The sequence below is a fragment of the Dermacentor albipictus genome, chromosome 8, assembly GCF_038994185.2.
Source record: "Dermacentor albipictus isolate Rhodes 1998 colony chromosome 8, USDA_Dalb.pri_finalv2, whole genome shotgun sequence".
In the NCBI taxonomy this organism is placed as follows: Eukaryota; Metazoa; Arthropoda; class Arachnida; order Ixodida; family Ixodidae; genus Dermacentor; species Dermacentor albipictus.
This window is the reverse complement of record NC_091828.1, coordinates 76,986,175-77,005,172: the sequence shown is the minus strand read 5'-3', so window position 1 is coordinate 77,005,172 and position 18,998 is coordinate 76,986,175. Positions and strand designations below refer to the sequence as shown.

The 18,998-nt window shown below is 45.0% G+C and overlaps 1 protein-coding gene and 1 long non-coding RNA gene across 2 annotated transcripts in view; one reads left to right on the top strand and one right to left on the bottom strand.

The window, feature by feature from the left end:
• The window catches only part of LOC139048820 (uncharacterized), a 36,613-nt gene extending 29,404 nt beyond the window's left edge, over positions 1 to 7,209 (top strand). The window contains exons 2-3 of the long non-coding RNA XR_011507969.1: positions 5,110 to 5,230; positions 7,028 to 7,209. This is a non-coding gene — a long non-coding RNA (uncharacterized lncRNA). The remainder of the gene's footprint in view (positions 1 to 5,109; positions 5,231 to 7,027) is intronic.
• LOC135895980 (putative sodium-dependent multivitamin transporter) overlaps positions 1 to 18,343 on the bottom strand; it is an 86,132-nt gene extending 67,789 nt beyond the window's left edge. Inside the window, exons 1-2 of the mRNA XM_070523618.1 lie at positions 18,327 to 18,343; positions 15,663 to 15,756 (exon numbers count right to left, since the gene is read on the bottom strand). Of these exons, the coding sequence (XP_070379719.1) occupies positions 15,663 to 15,720 (58 nt within the window). The 5' untranslated portion in view covers positions 15,721 to 15,756; positions 18,327 to 18,343. The remainder of the gene's footprint in view (positions 1 to 15,662; positions 15,757 to 18,326) is intronic.
• Positions 18,344 to 18,998: the final 655 nt, after the last annotated feature.

The window sequence follows — 18,998 nt, the reverse complement described above, 5'->3', positions numbered from 1 at the left end:
GCGAAACATTTAGATGGACTCTAGATGGATGACAATTTACCCTTTGATAGGCTAAAGATGATGAAAGTGACATAATCATGACCGTTTTATATACACAGCAAAGGACAGTTTTAGTGAGTTAGCCTCGGCCAAGCGCCACAGGAACTTCTTGTATTTCTGGCACGTTTGGGATGTTAGTTGCCGGCACAGCCAGCAAGATTGGCAACGTTCCTCTTTGATATGTTTTGGCGGCAAAAACTATATATAATTCGCAGATTTAAACTGTTACCCACTTGTCGCAATACTAACCGATGCTCTATAGTTGCTGAAACAAACAATAAAAACAGTTTTCCTACCGAACGTAGGACGAGAGTTCTCCAACGCTTCTGACTATAATATTGATCTCGCTGCGTTTCACGTTTCAGGCATGAGGCTTAATTTGCACTTTCCATTAAAGCTTATCAGCACAAGTCAAATAATAATTACATCACTCAACACTGAAGGCTATTGTTTCGCACTTATATTGGATAAGCGATCATTTTGAGCGCAGAGCGACAGGTTTCTGCATGGGTCAAAAAAGCGTGTACTACAGTCTTTTGTTCTGTTATGCCTGTCTTCTTCGACAACTTCTATAGTATTCAAGCGGCAAGTGAGAAGAGAAGTCGCGTGCTGTCTTTGTTCATCGTGTTTGGGGAATGATGTTTTTGCCCGGCATTCGGCTCATGACGGTATGACGTGCACACATTTCTTTACAAATAACGCCCAGTGCTTCGTAATTTATTTTGTATTTGCATGCTGCTGACACGAAATTCACTGTCTCACTCGGAAAGCAGCCGTTCGGTCTTGACAAGCACGTGTCTATTATTTGCGGCGGACGTCTACAGGTATTCGCAGCCTCGGTTGATGCTTAACATTTGTGTCCAAAGCATAAATGATCTCAAAGAATGCACGTGGCACAGAAAGCTGGGAAGGTACGCGCAGACGGTATTAGCGTTGCTGACTAGCGAAGCTCATCGTCTTTCTGCACGTCAATTAACCCTTGCTCGGTAGTTAACATGACTAAACTTCAATCATGCCTCGTAATTGTTGTTGGGACACTATTTCTGGCGGAATTATCTCGGCAATCACTATCTTATGATTATGCCCCTCTCAAGAACGGTATGCCTACATTTGACAATTCTTTCTCTTTTTCAAGTAGTTCCATGAAATCTGCGTTTATTATGATTAACTAGCCCAACTCAACCTACTTGCCGCGCTCACTAAAGGAAGAATAAGAAAAATAATCGTATGCCTACGGACAACATCCTTGTGTTTTGCGACTCTGCGAAATACGATTCATGAAATTGCAGGGACATACACTCATAAATTTGAACCACGATGTGTTCTATAAGGAGCCTGAGCAGTGTACATCACCCTCCAGCGCTTTTACTGCAGTGTACTGCCTAAATTAACAGACAAGACATGAATGAGGCAGGATGACACATGGCTCGCTAGTAATTCACATTTTTAATTACGGCACATCAAATATACATTGAGAACCCTAAACCCTAAGAACCCTAAAGGTTCTTTGTTTCTTTCTTTCTTTCGTATCGCCAGTCGTTTTTTCATTCTTTCTTAACGTTCTTACTTTCTTCCTGCCTTTCTTATCCTTTCTTTATTCATATTAAGCCATTGCTTGCTTACAGGTGCGTGAGCTATTCCTGATGATAACATTTTTTGCATCACTGAGAGAGAGGGAAAACATTTATTGTTGATGGGGTGGGACGACTTCGTCGCAGGGCGGTGCCCTCAGTTAAAGGCCCCATTGGCTCGTGCCTCTCCGCATCACTAGACTAGACGACGTTTTTTTCGGGTATGAGTCATTGCAACGACTCAGGCTGTCCCCGTAATATGGTGCCCGTCGGTTTCTTTATTTTTCTAATTAATTACATAACAAGGTTCCCGAATCTAGCAGCTTTGATGCTTTCGGGCAGCATGTGTAAGTTCACTGACTGGTTGCCTTCACCCAAAAAGTTCGCTTTGATATGGCGCCTGCGACCGAAGGCATGGACCACATACGCCGCCAAGGCAGTGAGTGGTGGCGCTGGCTATCCGCTCCCAGGGCGAATTCTAGCCCATAAACATGAATACCCGAGAAAATGGATAGAGAATGTCAACGCGTAAGCTCAATTGGTAGAAGCATCGAACGCGTATGCGACCACGTGTCTTTCTATACCACCTGCAGCAAGCTGTTTTCCATCAAGTTTTAATTCCATCTATTTATCATTTCTTTATTTCAGTTATGAACTGCAGGCAACGTGTTCTTTATGATGTCCATGGTCTTTGTTAGCTTCATATGATATGGCTGTGGGCAGGATACAGCTGCAGATGTGAGTAAAAAAAATCGAACCCCTGAGATTACCCTCTTCTCCCTTGTGTATATATATATATATATATATATATATATATATATAGAAGAAGAAGTTGAGAAGAAGAGCACAAGAACAAAGCCAGCCAGATCGTCTCTGCCATGCCTGCCGTGCAACCAGTGGGCCAGCCGGATCGCCAGTGCTTGGCACGAGTGTGAGCCGTTCGGGCAATCAGCTGTCCCTGCTCTGCATCACCTGCCTCCTCGGTTACGAAGAGACGTTACCCTCGGAACTGTTCAGTGCACTCATTACAATTGGTGGAGGTGCGAGGTACTCAAGAACATCTACACCCTGGAAGTCCGGTCTCGGACTCTGCCTCCCGTCATGCCTGATTCTCCCCAGCCGACGTCGCCGCCACCCCCAGTTGCCTGCTCTGGCGCTGTCCCGCAACGCCATCCAGAGGCTTTCAGCGGTACCGATGAACAGGACGTCAGTGACTGGTTGGCTATGTACGAACGGGTGAGCTTGGACAATCGATGGGACGATACCGCCAAGTTAAATTCCGTCATATTCTACCTTGCGGGAGTGGTTCACCTGTGGTTTAAAAATCACGAAGCCGACTTTTAGTCCTGGTCCACGTTCAAGGCCAGTTTCGCTGAAGTTTTCGGTCACCCCGCCGTCCACAAGTTGCGTGCCGAGCAGCGGTTACGAGAGCGAGCGCAACAACCCGGTGAAACATTCACCTGTTACATCGACAAGGTTCTCGAATGTGTGGATGCTTCTATGCCAGAAAATGAGAAATTGATGCACATTTTGAAGGGCATCGCCGAAGACATTTTTCAAATGTTGATGGCCAAGAGTCCGCGCACCGTAGCAGACCTCATAAACTTGTGCCAAAGCTACGACAAGTTGAGAAGGCAGCGCGATTTGACCAGGCGCCCCTCAGTGGCTGACGAGGCCCTCTCTTCCATGACCGTCCTCCCTGATCGTTCCCCCCTGCTCACACAAATCAAAGCTTTCGTGCGGGAGGAAATTGCACGTCAGCTCTCTCTAAAGCCATTCGCTGCGCTACAGCAGCCGCTGCCGTCACAGCCTCCTACACAGCTCGCCCCTACGCTCCAGCGGGTTATTGAAGAGCAAGTAGCTGAGGCTCTACCTATGCAGCATCAGCAGTACCCTGGCGCCGCGCTACCTACTGACGCATCCGTCGCCGCGCAGCCTCCTCGTCAACCACTCGTTGCGCTCCATCCACGGCCGCTACCACCTGTTCGCAATCCCGTTCATCGACCTGCTCCTGCGTTTGCTAATCCTTGGCGCAGAAAGACAACAGGCCCATATGTTATGCCTGCGGTATTCCCGGCCATGTTGCACGACTCTGCCGCCGCCGCATGCTGCACTCTAATGGGTTGGTGCAGTCACCTCCCTACGCCGACGTGCAACCTTTTCAAGACACTTATTTTAGTCGGCAGTCGAACAGGCCACCAGCCGAGCGCCCGGTCCTTGCACGTCGTTCGCCTTCCCCACGTCGCCGCTAGTTGTCCCCCATGCGTCGGCACCCTTCACCCACGCAAGAGGAAAACTAAGCGCCGCAGTTCAGGAGGCAAGAACTGCGTCACCATCGATCTGTACAAGTCCTCCATTGTCGCCTTCGAACGTTGTCGACCTTACTGTGGACGGCCTCCCTACCGTTGCGCTAATTGATACTGGAGCAGCCGTGTCTGTCCTAAACGAACGCCTCTCGCGAGCCTTACGACAGGTTACGACGCCACTTTCTGGGTTTTCTCTTCGCACAGCAAGCGCCCAGCCAGTGCAGCCTTAAGCAGCATGCACAGCTAGAGTCCTTATTCAGGGCGTTCTCTATATTTTGGAGTTTGTGGTTCTGCAGGCCTGCTCTCACGGCGTGATGCTTGGGTGGGACTTTCTTTCGCGATATAACGCCGTCATCAATTGTGCACGTACTGAAGTCGAATTATCGCGACCGTGTGACGTACCCCTCGTCGGCGCCACATCTCTTGCCGCTATGCTAGTCCATCGGGAAGACATCGCCATACCGCCATACTCGTCTGCCGTTGTTCCCGTCTGCTGTGGCGTGGTCTCTGAAGGCACTGTCCTCTTCACTCCTTCGGAACTCTTCATAACACGCAAAGATGTGCGCCTCCCTTTCGCCACGCTTGGCATTACAGCCGGTCTCAGCGCCATCGTTGTCTGCAATCCGCTTCCTACAGCCCTGATGGCTGTTTGCGGTGAAGCACTTGGCACTCATTACAATTAATATATATATATATATATATATATATATATATATATATATATATATATATATATATATATATGCAGCATTGACTTACATGAAGAACGTAGACATGCAGAAAAAAAGAAAAAGAAACACGTCTTCACTGACGTTCTGGCAGTGGGACCGGCCTTAGTCGGAATGAGCTTTTTTTTTTGTCATTCATTCGCCTGAGAGGCTTAGGACGCAACCCAATGAATGCGACTAGGAAGGTGTTATCGGCTTGTTGGTCGGTCAGCATTGAAAGGTATCTGTATAGCGCAACAAAACAAAGACACAAGAAGAAACAAAGACGAAGACAAGCGCTTACCTCGTAGAGCGCTTGTCTTCGTCTTCGGTTGTTGTGTCTTTGTTTTCTTGCGCTGTACAGATACCTTCCCACGCATGCGTTCATGTCGAGTAACCGAATCACTTTTCACCAAATTCGACTGTTTTGTTCTATTAGCGGCTGCAAGGAAAGTACAAATAAATATTATCTGTTATTCAATGTAGGGAAGTGCTACTACGAGGGAGAAGTATATGGAGTTGGAGAGGCGAAGTATCAGAAAAAGGAATGCATGATGACGGTGTGTTCACCACTGAGCAGCACTCATGGCAGGATGAGCTTTGAAGCGTGAGTCATAGTTCAATTATATTATGCATATTTACAAATATTTGTTTTTTATGCTTTCGTTGGGGCAATATGCATTGAACTTCTTGACAACAATTGGTAAGGACAACACAAACGGTCCCAATGTCATGCCTTGAGGTAGAGAATGGGGCATATGCGTAATCTGGAGGCTACCGTTAGAAACAGATGTGCCTTCGGCATTACCAGCCTTCAAATGTCTTATACCATCGTCACACACGCAATAAACTTAGGACATTTAGAAAATGCTACATCATAGTTTCTTTTCTTTTTATTTCGGGCAGCTAATGTCAATATATATGCGTGCAGCACAGCCAGTGTTTATTGATTGTGAGCTGAAATTGATTTGACAAACCTATAAAACTTCCTTGAAACACGAAATCGCTTTTGCAATTATAGTAAATAACGCATACAGATGAAATAAATTCTGATAAAAATTTGTTGAGTATTTCTAAAATAAAAAAACGACGGCGCTGTTTCTAAGACTGAAATGTAGCTATTGGCTATCTTACAAGCGTTCCAATTTTTCTTTTTGGAAGCATCGAGCCTACTCTAAAAACACTAAATTTATTCGTACCTAGATTGTTGAAAATCATACTTTTGTAAAAGGAAGAAAACTCATATTGTTAAAATAGGTCAAGAGCTCTAATCACTCAGCATTTGTTTTCAGAATGTTGGTTATCATGCAATTATACGATTACTACTCCAGCCCACGGAAACACGGGATCGCCTTACCTATTTATTCGTAACGCTAGCGTACTAGTTGAGATTTAGTGTTTCACAGTACGCAAACGCTTTATTGGTGCAAAGTTGTTTTCTGTGGCCTACAAGGATAATTGATGCGCCAGATGCAGGTATGAAAGATAATATTTAAGTACTCAGCTGATTTGAAGATTTGCTCGCTCCATGCTGACACTTTTTGTTGCTTTGCTCGAGTTATGCCAGATGTTACTCCTTCAGTTTTAGCTATAGCAAGGATAACTGCAAATTGAAATTTATTTCGAAACATTTTACCAAGTACAACGTAAAGCAAAAGCTAATGCAGCATGATTCCGCGCTAGTCTTCCTAGGCATAGAATGAATTTGACTTTCAAGACATCACAAAAAGAGAAAGAAAAACAAACGAACAATGTTTACAAATGGCGATAGTGATGAAGAACCGGCAAAAAATTTCGACTGCAACAGAAAGCTATAAGGTTGCACAGGCCCTTTACGAACGGTTTTCTAATTATACGCGACACCTACTAACGCGGACGCGAAAAACGCAATTGTGGCTAAATTTTCGGCAACCTTAAGCACATTAACACGCCGTTTTGAGGCCCTACACTAATGGCGCCATTCATAGCGCCACTATTTTGCCCTAAAGAGCCACGCCATCAAAGTTACATCACTTGCAGCTTTGAATACTGGTATTGTTTTGCACTTTTTTATATTTAACAGTCAAAGAATGTTTATGGCCCAAGGCATGCACTGTAAACGTTACCTTTCATGACACTTGCTTGTGGGCTGCCACTCTCCAAATTCCAAGGAATAATTCAGTCATAAGCGAAGTCCTGATTTGAACAACCTCTGCGACTAAATAGTAACGCAATCTACCTTGCATACACGGCATGCATATGCCTATGGTGAAAGTTCGCCTGGAGTATGGATGAAATTTGTATTGCCATGAAAGAACAACAGCGTCCAATTAACACCCCTTGGGCTATAACTGCATAGGTAACCATAGTGTAATGAAAGTTTGTCGCCATGGCTGGCTAGTTGGACTATTTCATTTCTTTTCAGGTGCTCAACTGTGGCCGCAGCGCCACCGTGCAAAGTGACGCCTGCCAGGGAAGGTATCTACCCAGCATGTTGCCCGAAAATAGAGTGCCCAAGCGACCAAAAACGTGTGTAGACGTTTTGCACTTGAACAAATAAAACATAAGTGCAAAGCGCACGTTGTGATATTGTCTCAGCAGTGCTATCTATACTCGACAGCATATAACTCTTCACTATTTAGGAATACACTTGACATCGTCTCGGCAACACCTGATAACATACGCTAATTCATTTTGACACTCAAATGAACACGTCATGCAGCGTCTCCCACTGTAATTATCCCCCTCGCCACTCTTAAACTACCGAATAAAGTGATTGCGATCAAGGAAATTTGTCGTGGGAGTTTCATTAAATGCCTTCGAAGGCAATTTGAATACTGTAGATAGTAATATGTATATATATATATATATATATATATATATATATATATATATATATATATATATATATATATATTTAATCCGGCTTTTTTGTTTTGTTTGTCTGTTTGAGCCAGAGAAATATCAGCAGCGACAGCAGCAGCGTGGCTACGCCCACTGCAGGGCAAAGGCGTCTTCCATGCGTCTCCAACTACCCCCGTCCTGTGCTAATTTCGGCCATGGTGGCAATGCATACTTCTTAATCTCATTGACCCATCTAACTTTCTGGCACCCCCTGCTATGCTTCCCTTATCTTGGAATACAGCGCGTAACCCTTAATGACCATCGGTTTTCTTCCCTCCTCATTACATCTCCTGCCCATGCTCATTTCTTTTTCTTGATTTTAACTAAGATGTCATGAGCTCGAGTTTGTTCCCCAACCCGATATGTTCTTTTCTTATCCCTTAACGTTACAGCCATAATTCCTTTTTCCATAGATCGTTGCGTCATCCTCACTTTATGTAGAACCTTTTCGTAAGTCTCCTGGTTTCTGCCCCGTAGGTGACTTATGGTAAGACACAGTTACACACTTTTCGTTTCAGGGATAATGGCAACTTGATGTTCATGATCTGAAAATAACGGCCACACGCACCCCAGCCCATCCTTATTCTTTTCATTATTTCAATTTCATGATACGGATCTGCGGTCACTACCTGCCCTAAGAACGTGTATTCCCTTACCACTTCCAGTGCCTTGCTACCTATCGTAAACTGCTGTTCTCTTCCGAGACTGTTAAGCATTACTCTAGTTTTCAGCAGATTAATTTTTAGACCCACCCTTCCGCTTTTTCTCTCCAGGTCAGTTGTATGCAAATGCATGCTCATTCATTGCAAGTGGTCCCCTGAGTTACTAAGCAAGGCAACGTCATCAGCGAAACACAAGTTAATAAGGTATTCTCCAATAACTCTTATCCCCAATTCTTCCCAATCCAGGTGTCTGAATACCTCCTGCAAACACGCTGTGAATAGCATTGGAGAGATCGTGTCAATTCTGCCTGACGTCCTTCTTTATTAGGATTTTGTTGCTTTCTTTGTGGAGGACTACTGTGGCTGTGGAGCCGCTATATATATCTCTCAGTATTTTTACATACGGCTCGTCTACATCCTGATTCCGTAATGTCTGCATGAATGCTGAGGTTTAGACTCAATCAAACGCTTTCTCGTAATCAATGAAAGCTATATATAAGGGTTGGCTATATTCCGCACATTTCTTATAACCTGATTTATAGTATGAATATCGTCTATTGTTGAATAACTTTTACGAAATCCTGCCTGGTACTTTGGTTGACAGTAGTCTAAGGTGCTCCTGATTCTTTTTGCGATTACCTTAGTAAATACTTTGTAGGCAACAGGCAGAAACCTGAGCGGTCCAGTCTTTGGCATCCCCGTTCTTATGGATTAAGTATTTATTGGCGTTCTTCCATGATTCCGGTATGCTCGAGGTCATGAGACATTGCGTGTACAGGGTGGCCAGTTTTTCTAGAACAATCTGCCCACCCTCCTTCAACAACTCTGCTGTTACCTGATCCTCCCCAGCTGCCTTTCCCATTTTCATAGCTCCCAAGACTTTTTTTACTTCTTCGAGCGTTTATTGTGGGATGTCAAATTCCTCTAGACTATTCCCTCTTCCATTAGCCTCGTGCGTGTCACTGGTGCTGTATAAATCTCTATAGAACAGCTCAGCCACATTAACTATCTCATCCATATTAGTAATTATATTGCCGGCTTTGTCTCTTAACGCATACATCTGATTCTTGCCTATTCCTAGTTTCTTCTTCACTGCTTTTAGGCCTCCTCCGTTCCTGAGAGCACGTTCAATTCTATCCATAATTTGCTTCCTTATGTCAGCTGCCTTATGCTTGCTGATTAACTTTTAAAGTTCTGCCAGTTCTATTCTAGCTGTAGGGTTAGAGGCTTTCATACATTGGCGTTTCGTAATGAGATCTTTCGTCTCCTGCGATAGCTTATTGGTATCCCATCTGACGAAGTTACCACCAACTTCTATTGCACATTACTTAAGGATGCCAATAAGATTGTCGTTTATTGCTTCAACATTAAGGTGCTCTTCCTGAGTTAAAACCGAATACCTGTTCTGTGGCTTGATTCGGAATTCCTCTATTTTCCCTCTTACCGCTGACTCATTGGTCGGCTTCTTATGTGCCAGTTTCTTCCGTTCCCTCGTCATGTGTAGGCTAACTCGAGTGCTTACGATACTGTGGTCAATGCAGCGCACCTTGCCGAGCAAGTCCACATCTTGTTTTATGCCAGGGTTAGCGCAGAGTATGAAGTCTATTCCATTTCTAGTCTCACTATTCGGCCTCCACGTCCACTTTCGCCTATCCCGCTAGCGGAAGAAGGTATTCACTATCCGCACATTGTTCCGTTCTGCAAACTCTTCTAGTAACTCTCCCCTGCTATTCCTTGAACTTATGCCATATTCTCCCACTGACTTGTCTCCAGCCTGCTTCATGCTCACCCTGGCATTGAAGTAGCCCATCAATATAGTGTATTTTGTTTTGACTTTACCCATCGCCGATTCCACATCTTCATAGAAGCGTTCGACTTCCTGGTGATCTGGACACGGTGCAGGTGCGTAGACCTGTACGACCTTCAATTTGAACCTCTTACTAAGTTTCCCAACAAGACCTTAATAAGGTCCCGTAGATAGTGTAAAAAGACGTTTATAATGTCTTATACGCTATCTACGGGATCGGCCCCCGTAATCCTAGGACTGCTTAACGCCCGCTTCAGTTCTAAGACGGGTCGGCTGGTGTTGCACAATCTTTGAGATCGGCCCACGTATGGAATCCTTAACGAGAGTTCTTAACGCCCACCGCACCTCCGCCACGGGATGGGCCGGTATTGAACAGATATACATATATATACACACGGAGTAGTTGGGAATAAATATATAGACGCAAACAATATATATAAGTAAAAGAGATGGCTGCCTTGTCGGCAAGCTCAATAAATTTGGGAAACGTTGTCTGATCAGTGGCATACGGGTTCAATTCATTCCTTTCTCTTCCACCTTGCGGGAAGTAGGAGAAAAAGAACGCGTCATTATTGCAGGAAAACTCTTCTAGTCTATTTGGGTGCATCTGCCGACTCCTGTGAGTGGTTTTAAATTTTATGAAGTCTGAGTAGTTTAGTTTAAATGAGTTGTGGAGTAGCATATACAAAAACTTGAAACGCTGTAGTTACGCTCTGTTTCCTAGAGTGTGAAGGCCTGCAAACTGTGAGAGCTCAGTTAGTGAATCGGTACACTTCATTACATAAGCTACGGCATGTAATGGTCGCTGCCGAGGTCGTCGCCGGTATTATGCCAGGTGGCCATGCCAGGCTCACTTATTTGCCTTCTCCATGTTTGCTTTCTACTATGGTTCCGGAGTTTACCGCCAATTTGGGTGTGACGATATCGCTTGTCGCAGTGTTCCTTCTGACCATGGGGGAGGCGGTGGAGTTGACCGATGCCGTGGAGTGAGTAAAGACGGTTCTCTCGAGGCCCTCGATCCTGGCGCCGAAGCCTTCTCCATCACTTCTATAACCTGCTCGTCTGTCGCGCTCTTCTTTAGTGACTCTACATCGAATTGGAGTTGACCTAGTGTACTAAGGATCTTGTCCACTTTACCGTCTATGTCCTTGGCAGGCGTGTCGCATTCCGTGGTCTTGGCCTTGCGTTTCTTGATGGCTGGTGTGCCCGCGGGTGGGGTTTGTCTAGCCGTTTCTGATTCCGCTACGCTGGAGGGATTCGGACTGGGTGAAGTGTCCATGTGCATGTCGTGTGTCTGTGCATTTGGTGTGCTGATTTGCGTTTTAAGCAATCTGTTCTCGTTAGCCAGTCCTGTCATTGTGCGTCTGAGTTGAGCGTTTTCGTGCTCGAGTGCTTTGATTCTCTCTAAGATGTCTTTGTGACATTATTGTGTGTGCATAGATACTAAAACTGGTTATGTCTACTTTATGAAGCAATTCGGGAACAAAATGCTTTCCACGGGGACATTGACTAAAGGTGATATTCTATCATAAGCATTTCAAACGCGGGAGCCACTCTTAAGAAAAACAACGAAGAGGTTCCTATTAAAAGCAACTAAACTGGTCATTCTCAAATCGGATTCCAGACTACTTATCCGTACTTCTGGCTGCATTTTTAGCTGTAGTGTTAGCCTTACGTATACTAAATTCATCAATATCGACGGAGTACTACTGATACTTGCTACCAGTAAGGTTTTCTTTCTTTATATTTTCCCCCACCACGTGTTCTTTTTTTCTTGACATTGTAATTTCCTGTCGTTGCCGGCTCTTCTTGAGCCGCGGCCCTGTTCTCATGTTTTCTTATTTCGAGACTCACGATCGTGCTTGAGAATAACTCCGATTGAATTCCATTGCAGACACTCGAGGTTACACTGCGAGTATAGATATTCAATAAGGAAAGCGAGTGCACAAAAATAATCAATGCTGCTCAGCGAAGACCTTGGTGCAGTCCGTCGCTACGGTCAGGCCCTAAGGAGATCAGTGCTTTGTCTCCCAAGTCTCTGCCCACACTGTCCACCGAACCACGCACTTTCCCATCCCAGTCAAGGAACCATGAGTCTCCATAACTCAAACCGGCGGTGAACGCCGCTCGAATCACTTGAGCCACCAGCACCGCTTCGCCCACGACATAAAACACTCCGCCGAAACTACCGTCTCCCCATGCAGGGAGCGGCGTGGTGCTCGATCCATGTTTAATGAGAAGGAGGGCATATATATACATGTCTTAGAATAGCAGCCCCAGCCGCCGCCTACGGGAGTGAATGAACTTCCGGTGACCATATTGTTAGCGGCAAAAGTGCGCGGCCCCATCATTGGCGGTCGCGGTATGCGTGCGGTTATCGCTGTGTATACAGTTCCGCGTTGAAAATTTAAAAAACAGAAGCCTCTAGAAAGTATACCAGCCCGCACTCGCGTGCCGCACTTGTCGATAAAAAAATATTGCTGCGTCAAGTTGTATTACCGTAGGCTATGAGAAGAGCTATCGGCGGAAGACTTCTCCAGTCGGCACTTGACCCCTTGGTTAAATTAAGAACGGTACCTCCATACAAACTAACCTTGTGTGGTGTACGTTCATAATGAACGTGTCATCACTGTTTACCCAGTAAATTGTATGAACGCTAGAATAGGTGCTGTTGTGCGGCATGTAAAGTTAACAGTCTTTCAAGCCCCGAGCTGCATCACCGCTCAATCAGCGCATGGCTTTGCCGGCTTTTGTTGCTTGGCGCACAGTTTGTTAGGACAGCAATTATATGCACGCTCCAGACGCATTTTCGTGGTCGGCGTCGCATCACCGTGATGCTTCGTGTAAAGGCCAAGGGTGATAAGACATTCCCCGCGCGTCGTATGCTGTATATTCAAGTGAAAGCGCTGAAGGGTAGCCGACGATCGCGACCCAATCTCGCGCGCGCAAGGGAGGAAAGAGCGAAGGAAGCGCGTCGTCTTCCGTCGTGCGCTAGGTTCCAGGAGGAGCACAGGCAGGGGTGCGACGTGATACTCCGCCAGCCCTCGTGTATTTCGCCGCAGCACGCGGTCGCACGGGCTTTGAATGTGATCTGTCCCCCTACGTGTGCCAACGCCTCATACCACTGTCGCCGCTCAGTTTCAGTTGAACCGAAAGACCGCACGAAGGTCACTTCGCTCGCTGCTGCTGCCGTGCTTCCTCACACCAAAGGTTGGACAGTGAGTGTCCGCGGCGATCCGGTGTGACGTCTTCATATTTGTCCGTGCGTGCTGACAATATGCTTGTCAATTTAATTAGTATGCGAATGTTTACTAGTTTATACGGCTGATCAAACTACTATTCCTTCTGCATATAGTTCTCTACTAATTTGCTATCCCAATCGGTGCTTCCCTTTTCGGGCGAAACTTGACTTTTTTGAAACGATGTTTGTGCAACAACATTGCATGTTATGAACAATGACGCTGTTCTCACCTACAAGCATAAATACGTCTCTCACCCTTCAAAGTAACGATAGATAAAGCTTTGAGGGCTGTTTCCCTTTTCATAGTCATAATTCCTGTGGGCATGGTAATTTCTCTAACTAGTATTTCTTTTTTCTGGCAGAACGTGAGTTCTTCTCGAGTTATACTAGTTGTCATGTTACGTGCAAATGCGGTAATTATTCACGATTTTAGTATACAACATTACCGAGTTGGATTGCACAAGGCGCCGCAAACTATGTGTTTATCGTCATGGACAACCTGACAGTCAGTCATATAATAAAGCCAGAGCTTGCCTCATGATCTTCGCTGTGGACGTTGTCCGATATTTCATAGGTGATCCGAAAACTCGATGTCATTCATCCATCCCGTCTAGAACTTCTTATTGTAACACACACGACAACAGAAACATCAGTCAGAAATTCTACACTTACATATGGACGGCAGAATAAATTGCCAATTAACAATTGAATTTCTGCATTGCACACTGATTCAATATTTAAGTTATTTTTGTAAATCAGCTATGTCTGAAATGCTTCACGACTTCACAACGAAATGTCTCACGACTTCGAGTGTACCAGAGAACTGGAAGAATTCCAACATCATACTAATCAGCAAGAAGGGAGACACTAAAGTTTCGTAAAACTATAGGCCCATTAGCTTGTTTTCAATATTGTTTAAAGTACTTGCCAAAATCATTTACAAGAAAATAAAGGCAACACTTGACATAAGCCAACCAAATGAAAAGGCTGGCTTTAGGGACAAACAGTGGATTCCATCCATGTCATCAATCAGGTAATCGAGAAATCTGCAGCGCACTATCAACCTCTCCATATGGCTTTTATAGATTATGAAAAAGCATTTGATTCAGTAGGGATACCAGGAATGATGGAGATATTACGTAGTCAAGGAGTAATGTAGGCGTATGGCAATATCTAGGGAAATGAACAAAGATTCCACAGCTACCTTGGTTTTCCTCAAGAAAAGCAGAAAGTTACCTCTCAAGAAATGGGTGAGGCAAAGAGGCGCAATCTTTCAAAATAACTGCGTGCACAATCACTGCAGGCACTATCACTGCGTGTATGAAAGAAGTATTCAAGCTATTAAACTGGGAACGTTTAGGAGTGAGGATCAACGGCGCATATCCTAGCAACCTTCGGTTTCCGGATGATGTTGTCCTGTTGTGCAAGTCTGGGAACGAATTACAATAAATGATTGAGGACCCTAACAGAGGGAGTGGAAGAGTGGAGTTGAAGATTATTATGGAAAAAACAAAGGTAATGTTCAATAGCCTGGTAAAGGAACTAGAGTTCAGGATCGCCAGTCAGCCTCCAGATTCTGTAAAGGAGTACGTTTGCATAGGTTAATTACTCACAGAGGACCCTAATTGTGAGAAGTATACGTACAGAATAATAAAGATTGGTTGAGTCCACAAGGCAGGCATCGGCAGATCCAGGATGGGCGCTTATCACTATCATAGAAAAGAAAGGTGTACAATCGCTGCACGCTACCTATCATGAGTGACATGTTTATCTCTCTCCGGTGAGCGCTTTTCACCATCCCACAAATGTTATCGCTCAGCGCGGGACGCGCCTGCATGTCTTCGATGTTTCTGGAATGTTATTGATGGCTCTATCCGCAGTCTGTTGTCACTGAAGCTTGTGTAATCTGATGGCATGTACGCGCGATGCGAATGACGTAGAACTTTCTGGAGGACACGTGGGCACCAGCAGTTTCTCTGGAACGTTCGATGTCTCGTGTATAAAAGCTGACGCGCTTGACCGTTAGATCAGATTTTCGACGGTCGCGGACTGTGTTCGCCGCTATCTTTGTTCTTTGAGTGTAGCCTGTTTTTGAGGGCACAACTTCGCCCAACAAGACGCTAGTTTCGTCAATTACAAAACATTAGCAGTTCCACATGTCAGTATTTACTCTGTTTTGAACACACTGTTCAAGACCTGCATAGTTAGAAGAATCGGGCAAGCAACACCACGAATTGGATACGTTGAAAGGCTAACATTCTTGGCATATATGCACTGCACGACACAGACGTGTCGTTCATTCTTTGTCCCACGTCTTATCGCGCTGCACGTATGCGCCAAAATTCGTACAATTTAACAACCTCTCGTGCAAGGCGTACGCACTCATCATTAACAGTGGTGTTATTCGAGGTAAATGTTGATTTACGTGTAAGCAAAGCGAACTCACCTCGTACATCTTGGTCCCTTTCGGAGCAGGCTGGTCTCGGCACATACGGAGTAACCATACCAGTCGCCGATGCATGCGCGTCTGTCTGTCCACACTGCACCACGTAAAAACCTTTGCCACCTTCGGTGCCGCCTGTGCAGTTTGGTGCGCTGCACCCCGTCATACTGGAATACAAGTGTAAATATGATCTGCTTCGTATCACTTCACCAAGGTCCTGACTTAATATCGTCGAACACCGTACCTGCAAGCCGGAGCCGATTGTTGAAATGCACGCTCGATGGTCCGCTGACTGCAATGCCGATGGCAATGATGGAAACGACGAGTCGGCGTAGCACCCGTAAAGCTGGCTTCGCAGGGGCGCATTTGAAAATATCTGGTCATTTTGTACCGGCCTGATAGCGCTAGGCGAATAGCGGCGAAAGGGGCGCTGGAAAAGTTATGCGCAACTCGGGTCCCTGCGAGAGCATATGTAGGAACACTGGGGACGCGCGAAGGCGAGTGCATCTGGTGGTGTTTAAGGTTCAAACAACCGGGCGCCGCTCTGTGGTTGGTAGAAACGCGGCATGCGCCGTGCGCCCCACCGTGATTGGTTGAGAGTTTGCGTTCACGTTTACCACAGCTGGTGCCGGGCTCACTGCGTAACGGGGCCCCTCAAGCTATATCGCTTTAAAATTCGCAAAAATGACGTTTTGACAGAGTATAGCGCCGGGTAAGATGGTATTATCTCTTGCACACTATAGAATTCATGCTCGCCGAACGTGTTCAAGGATCTGGACGCCGAGCTATTCAGGTGCAACAGCTAGCGCAAAGAATATCCGAGTGAACCTCTAGTTTCCACGTTATGATCTACCTTTAGCGACGCTGTGGGCGATTCAAAACTGACTGAGAATCTGAATTGGCACAATCGAGCCATAAGATTAAAATCTGTGGGGTGTACATTGTTCCTGAGGATGTCGACTGTCACAAATATTATGGCTGTTTTTAACAGCAAAGTATAACCTTCTATTTGTCTCATATGCGGTCATCAAAAAAAATTGTTTATTATACTAAATTTAGGTATAGTTAATTGTAGTTTGCTTTTAGGCCTCTGAGAAAGATTGCCGACGCTAGTGATCTAGAAAACAACACAATTTGTTTCTATTCAAGTAAAACTCTTGCTTGGGCTAGTTGGTTCATGCTTGAAGTAGTAAAAGCAAGACGCAGAAGACCAGGACTCAAGAAGAAGAACACAAACGACTGGACCGGCACCGGTCCTGCCGTTTGTGTTCTTCTTCTTGAGTCCTGGTCTTCTGCGCCTTGCCTTTACTACTTGTTTCTATTCATTGGTCGCTCCACTATCCTACTACATATATAGTGACTTATACTACTTATACAGTGGCCCAAAACCACATACTTCTACACAAATTCTAATCAAACGAAAGAAATCAAGGATCCACCAATGCGATCCTCAAGACAAAACCTCTATCATCATTCCGGCACTGAAACTTTGGTGATTCGCCTGTAACCTATAATCAGAAATAACTGTGCAGCTTTCCCTAAAAAATTCCAAGCAGAAGACAATTTTTACCGTATTGAACCATCAGAGCTATTGTTTTTCTCTACATTTCATCTGTGAGTTCCTCACTTGTTGAATAATAGCTTTCTGCCAACGCCGCAAAGCACCTGCCCCTGCACTTTCTGTTCACGATGACCCGTCTAACTTCAATACTGTCGTGCTCAAGCGTCACAGAACATGAAATCTCGTTGCCTTATAGCTCTTCTCGCTTTGGCACATCAAGTCTAGCACAGTAGAAGCAGTGGTTAGCGCTCGACAATCACGTATGCTCATTTTGTTTTCCGCAAAAAGATGCACATTTTCCAAAACATCAATTCATGTTTATTTGCCCCGAGCGTAATGTAGGACGCTTGCAAGACTGGCATTCGGAATTGCTGCTCTAGTGAGGACTAGTATATCGCTACAAGGCATTTTTGCTCCGAGGTAGCCATGAGAAAAACCCACACATCACTAGTGACTGACGTCACAGGGGCATTATTTGCGATGGAAATCTCCGATCAAGGGAAGATTTCTGACCCACAGTTGGCAAGGATGATGTCTGTGATCTGGGTATTTTTTTCTTTTGAAATGAATCCCTGCAGCAAAAAAATTACAGGTTGAAGACAAGGCAGTTCGACGCAGTGACTGAGTTCAATTAAGTAACAATAAACGGAAAGAATAGTGCAACAGCTATGCCAAAGAGCGCAACAATTGTATATCTACTCTGTCCTCGCGATGTTAAGCACCACAGCCCACTAAACAAGCAACCCTGTGTCTCAGCGATTATGTTGAAGAAATTTTCTTTTCCGAATATTCGTAAATGTAGTTTTGCTTCAAATGAAGTGCTACACTTTCATACCATGACGTATGAATCAGTCAGTGGTGCGCGTATGTACGTCTAGGCGTCTTTCTTTCCCAGTGAAAGCTGCCGAGAGATACACAGTACGGGTGGGGGACGGCTCCTTTCGTGTTTTACGTGTACCGGTACGTCCTTTCTTTAGCGTGCTACAATGATTTCACTTACAACTAGAACCAACTAATCCAAACAAAATTTTATTGTACAACCTTTGGTTGTTCGAGGGGGCCAGTAAATTCTTAGAATTCAAATACCAGGTTGCGGAAACATTCACCTTTTTCTCATGTACTGTGGCCCATTAATTTCTGACGTCAAGGGTACACGAGCAGCAACGATAGGGAAATTGTACCTGCATGCGCGGAAACGATAGGCGCCTTTTTTCGGTACTGCAAGGAAAGTTATGGGAAACTCAAGTAGAAATAAAATCTATAACAAATAAATGGAAAGAATCAGTACCATGAATCTGTGTCCTGTGTCAGCGACTCTTGTTGACAGCCCTGTGTTATTAATGTTCTCCGGACACTCAAAGCACGTTTCCTGTAGAATATAACTGTTTGAGCAATAATATAGACAGTCATAAATGGGCGGTCTCTATCGCACATATATTGAAAACGACGACAGCAACTCCTGGCTAAATATAACTCAGGCCAGGTACCACAGAGAAAAAGGTATCCCACAAAATATAGTACTCACGTTATTGTTAAGCTTAACGTAAAAATTGGCAGTAGCTTAGCACTGCTATACGTAGCGAAAGCTAACGCATAGCATGGTTAGCCTTGGTTAATCTTGATTGCAAGTCCAGGTTATTCTAGCTGTCTAGCTGTGTTACTGCGTTTAGCCAGTCGTTCGGCGCGCAGTTCGTCTGTTTCGTGGGCGATTCGTTTCCTCTTCACCTCGTTCCATGTCGATTCCAGGCCTCCTCCTGCTTATCAAGATTTTCACCGTC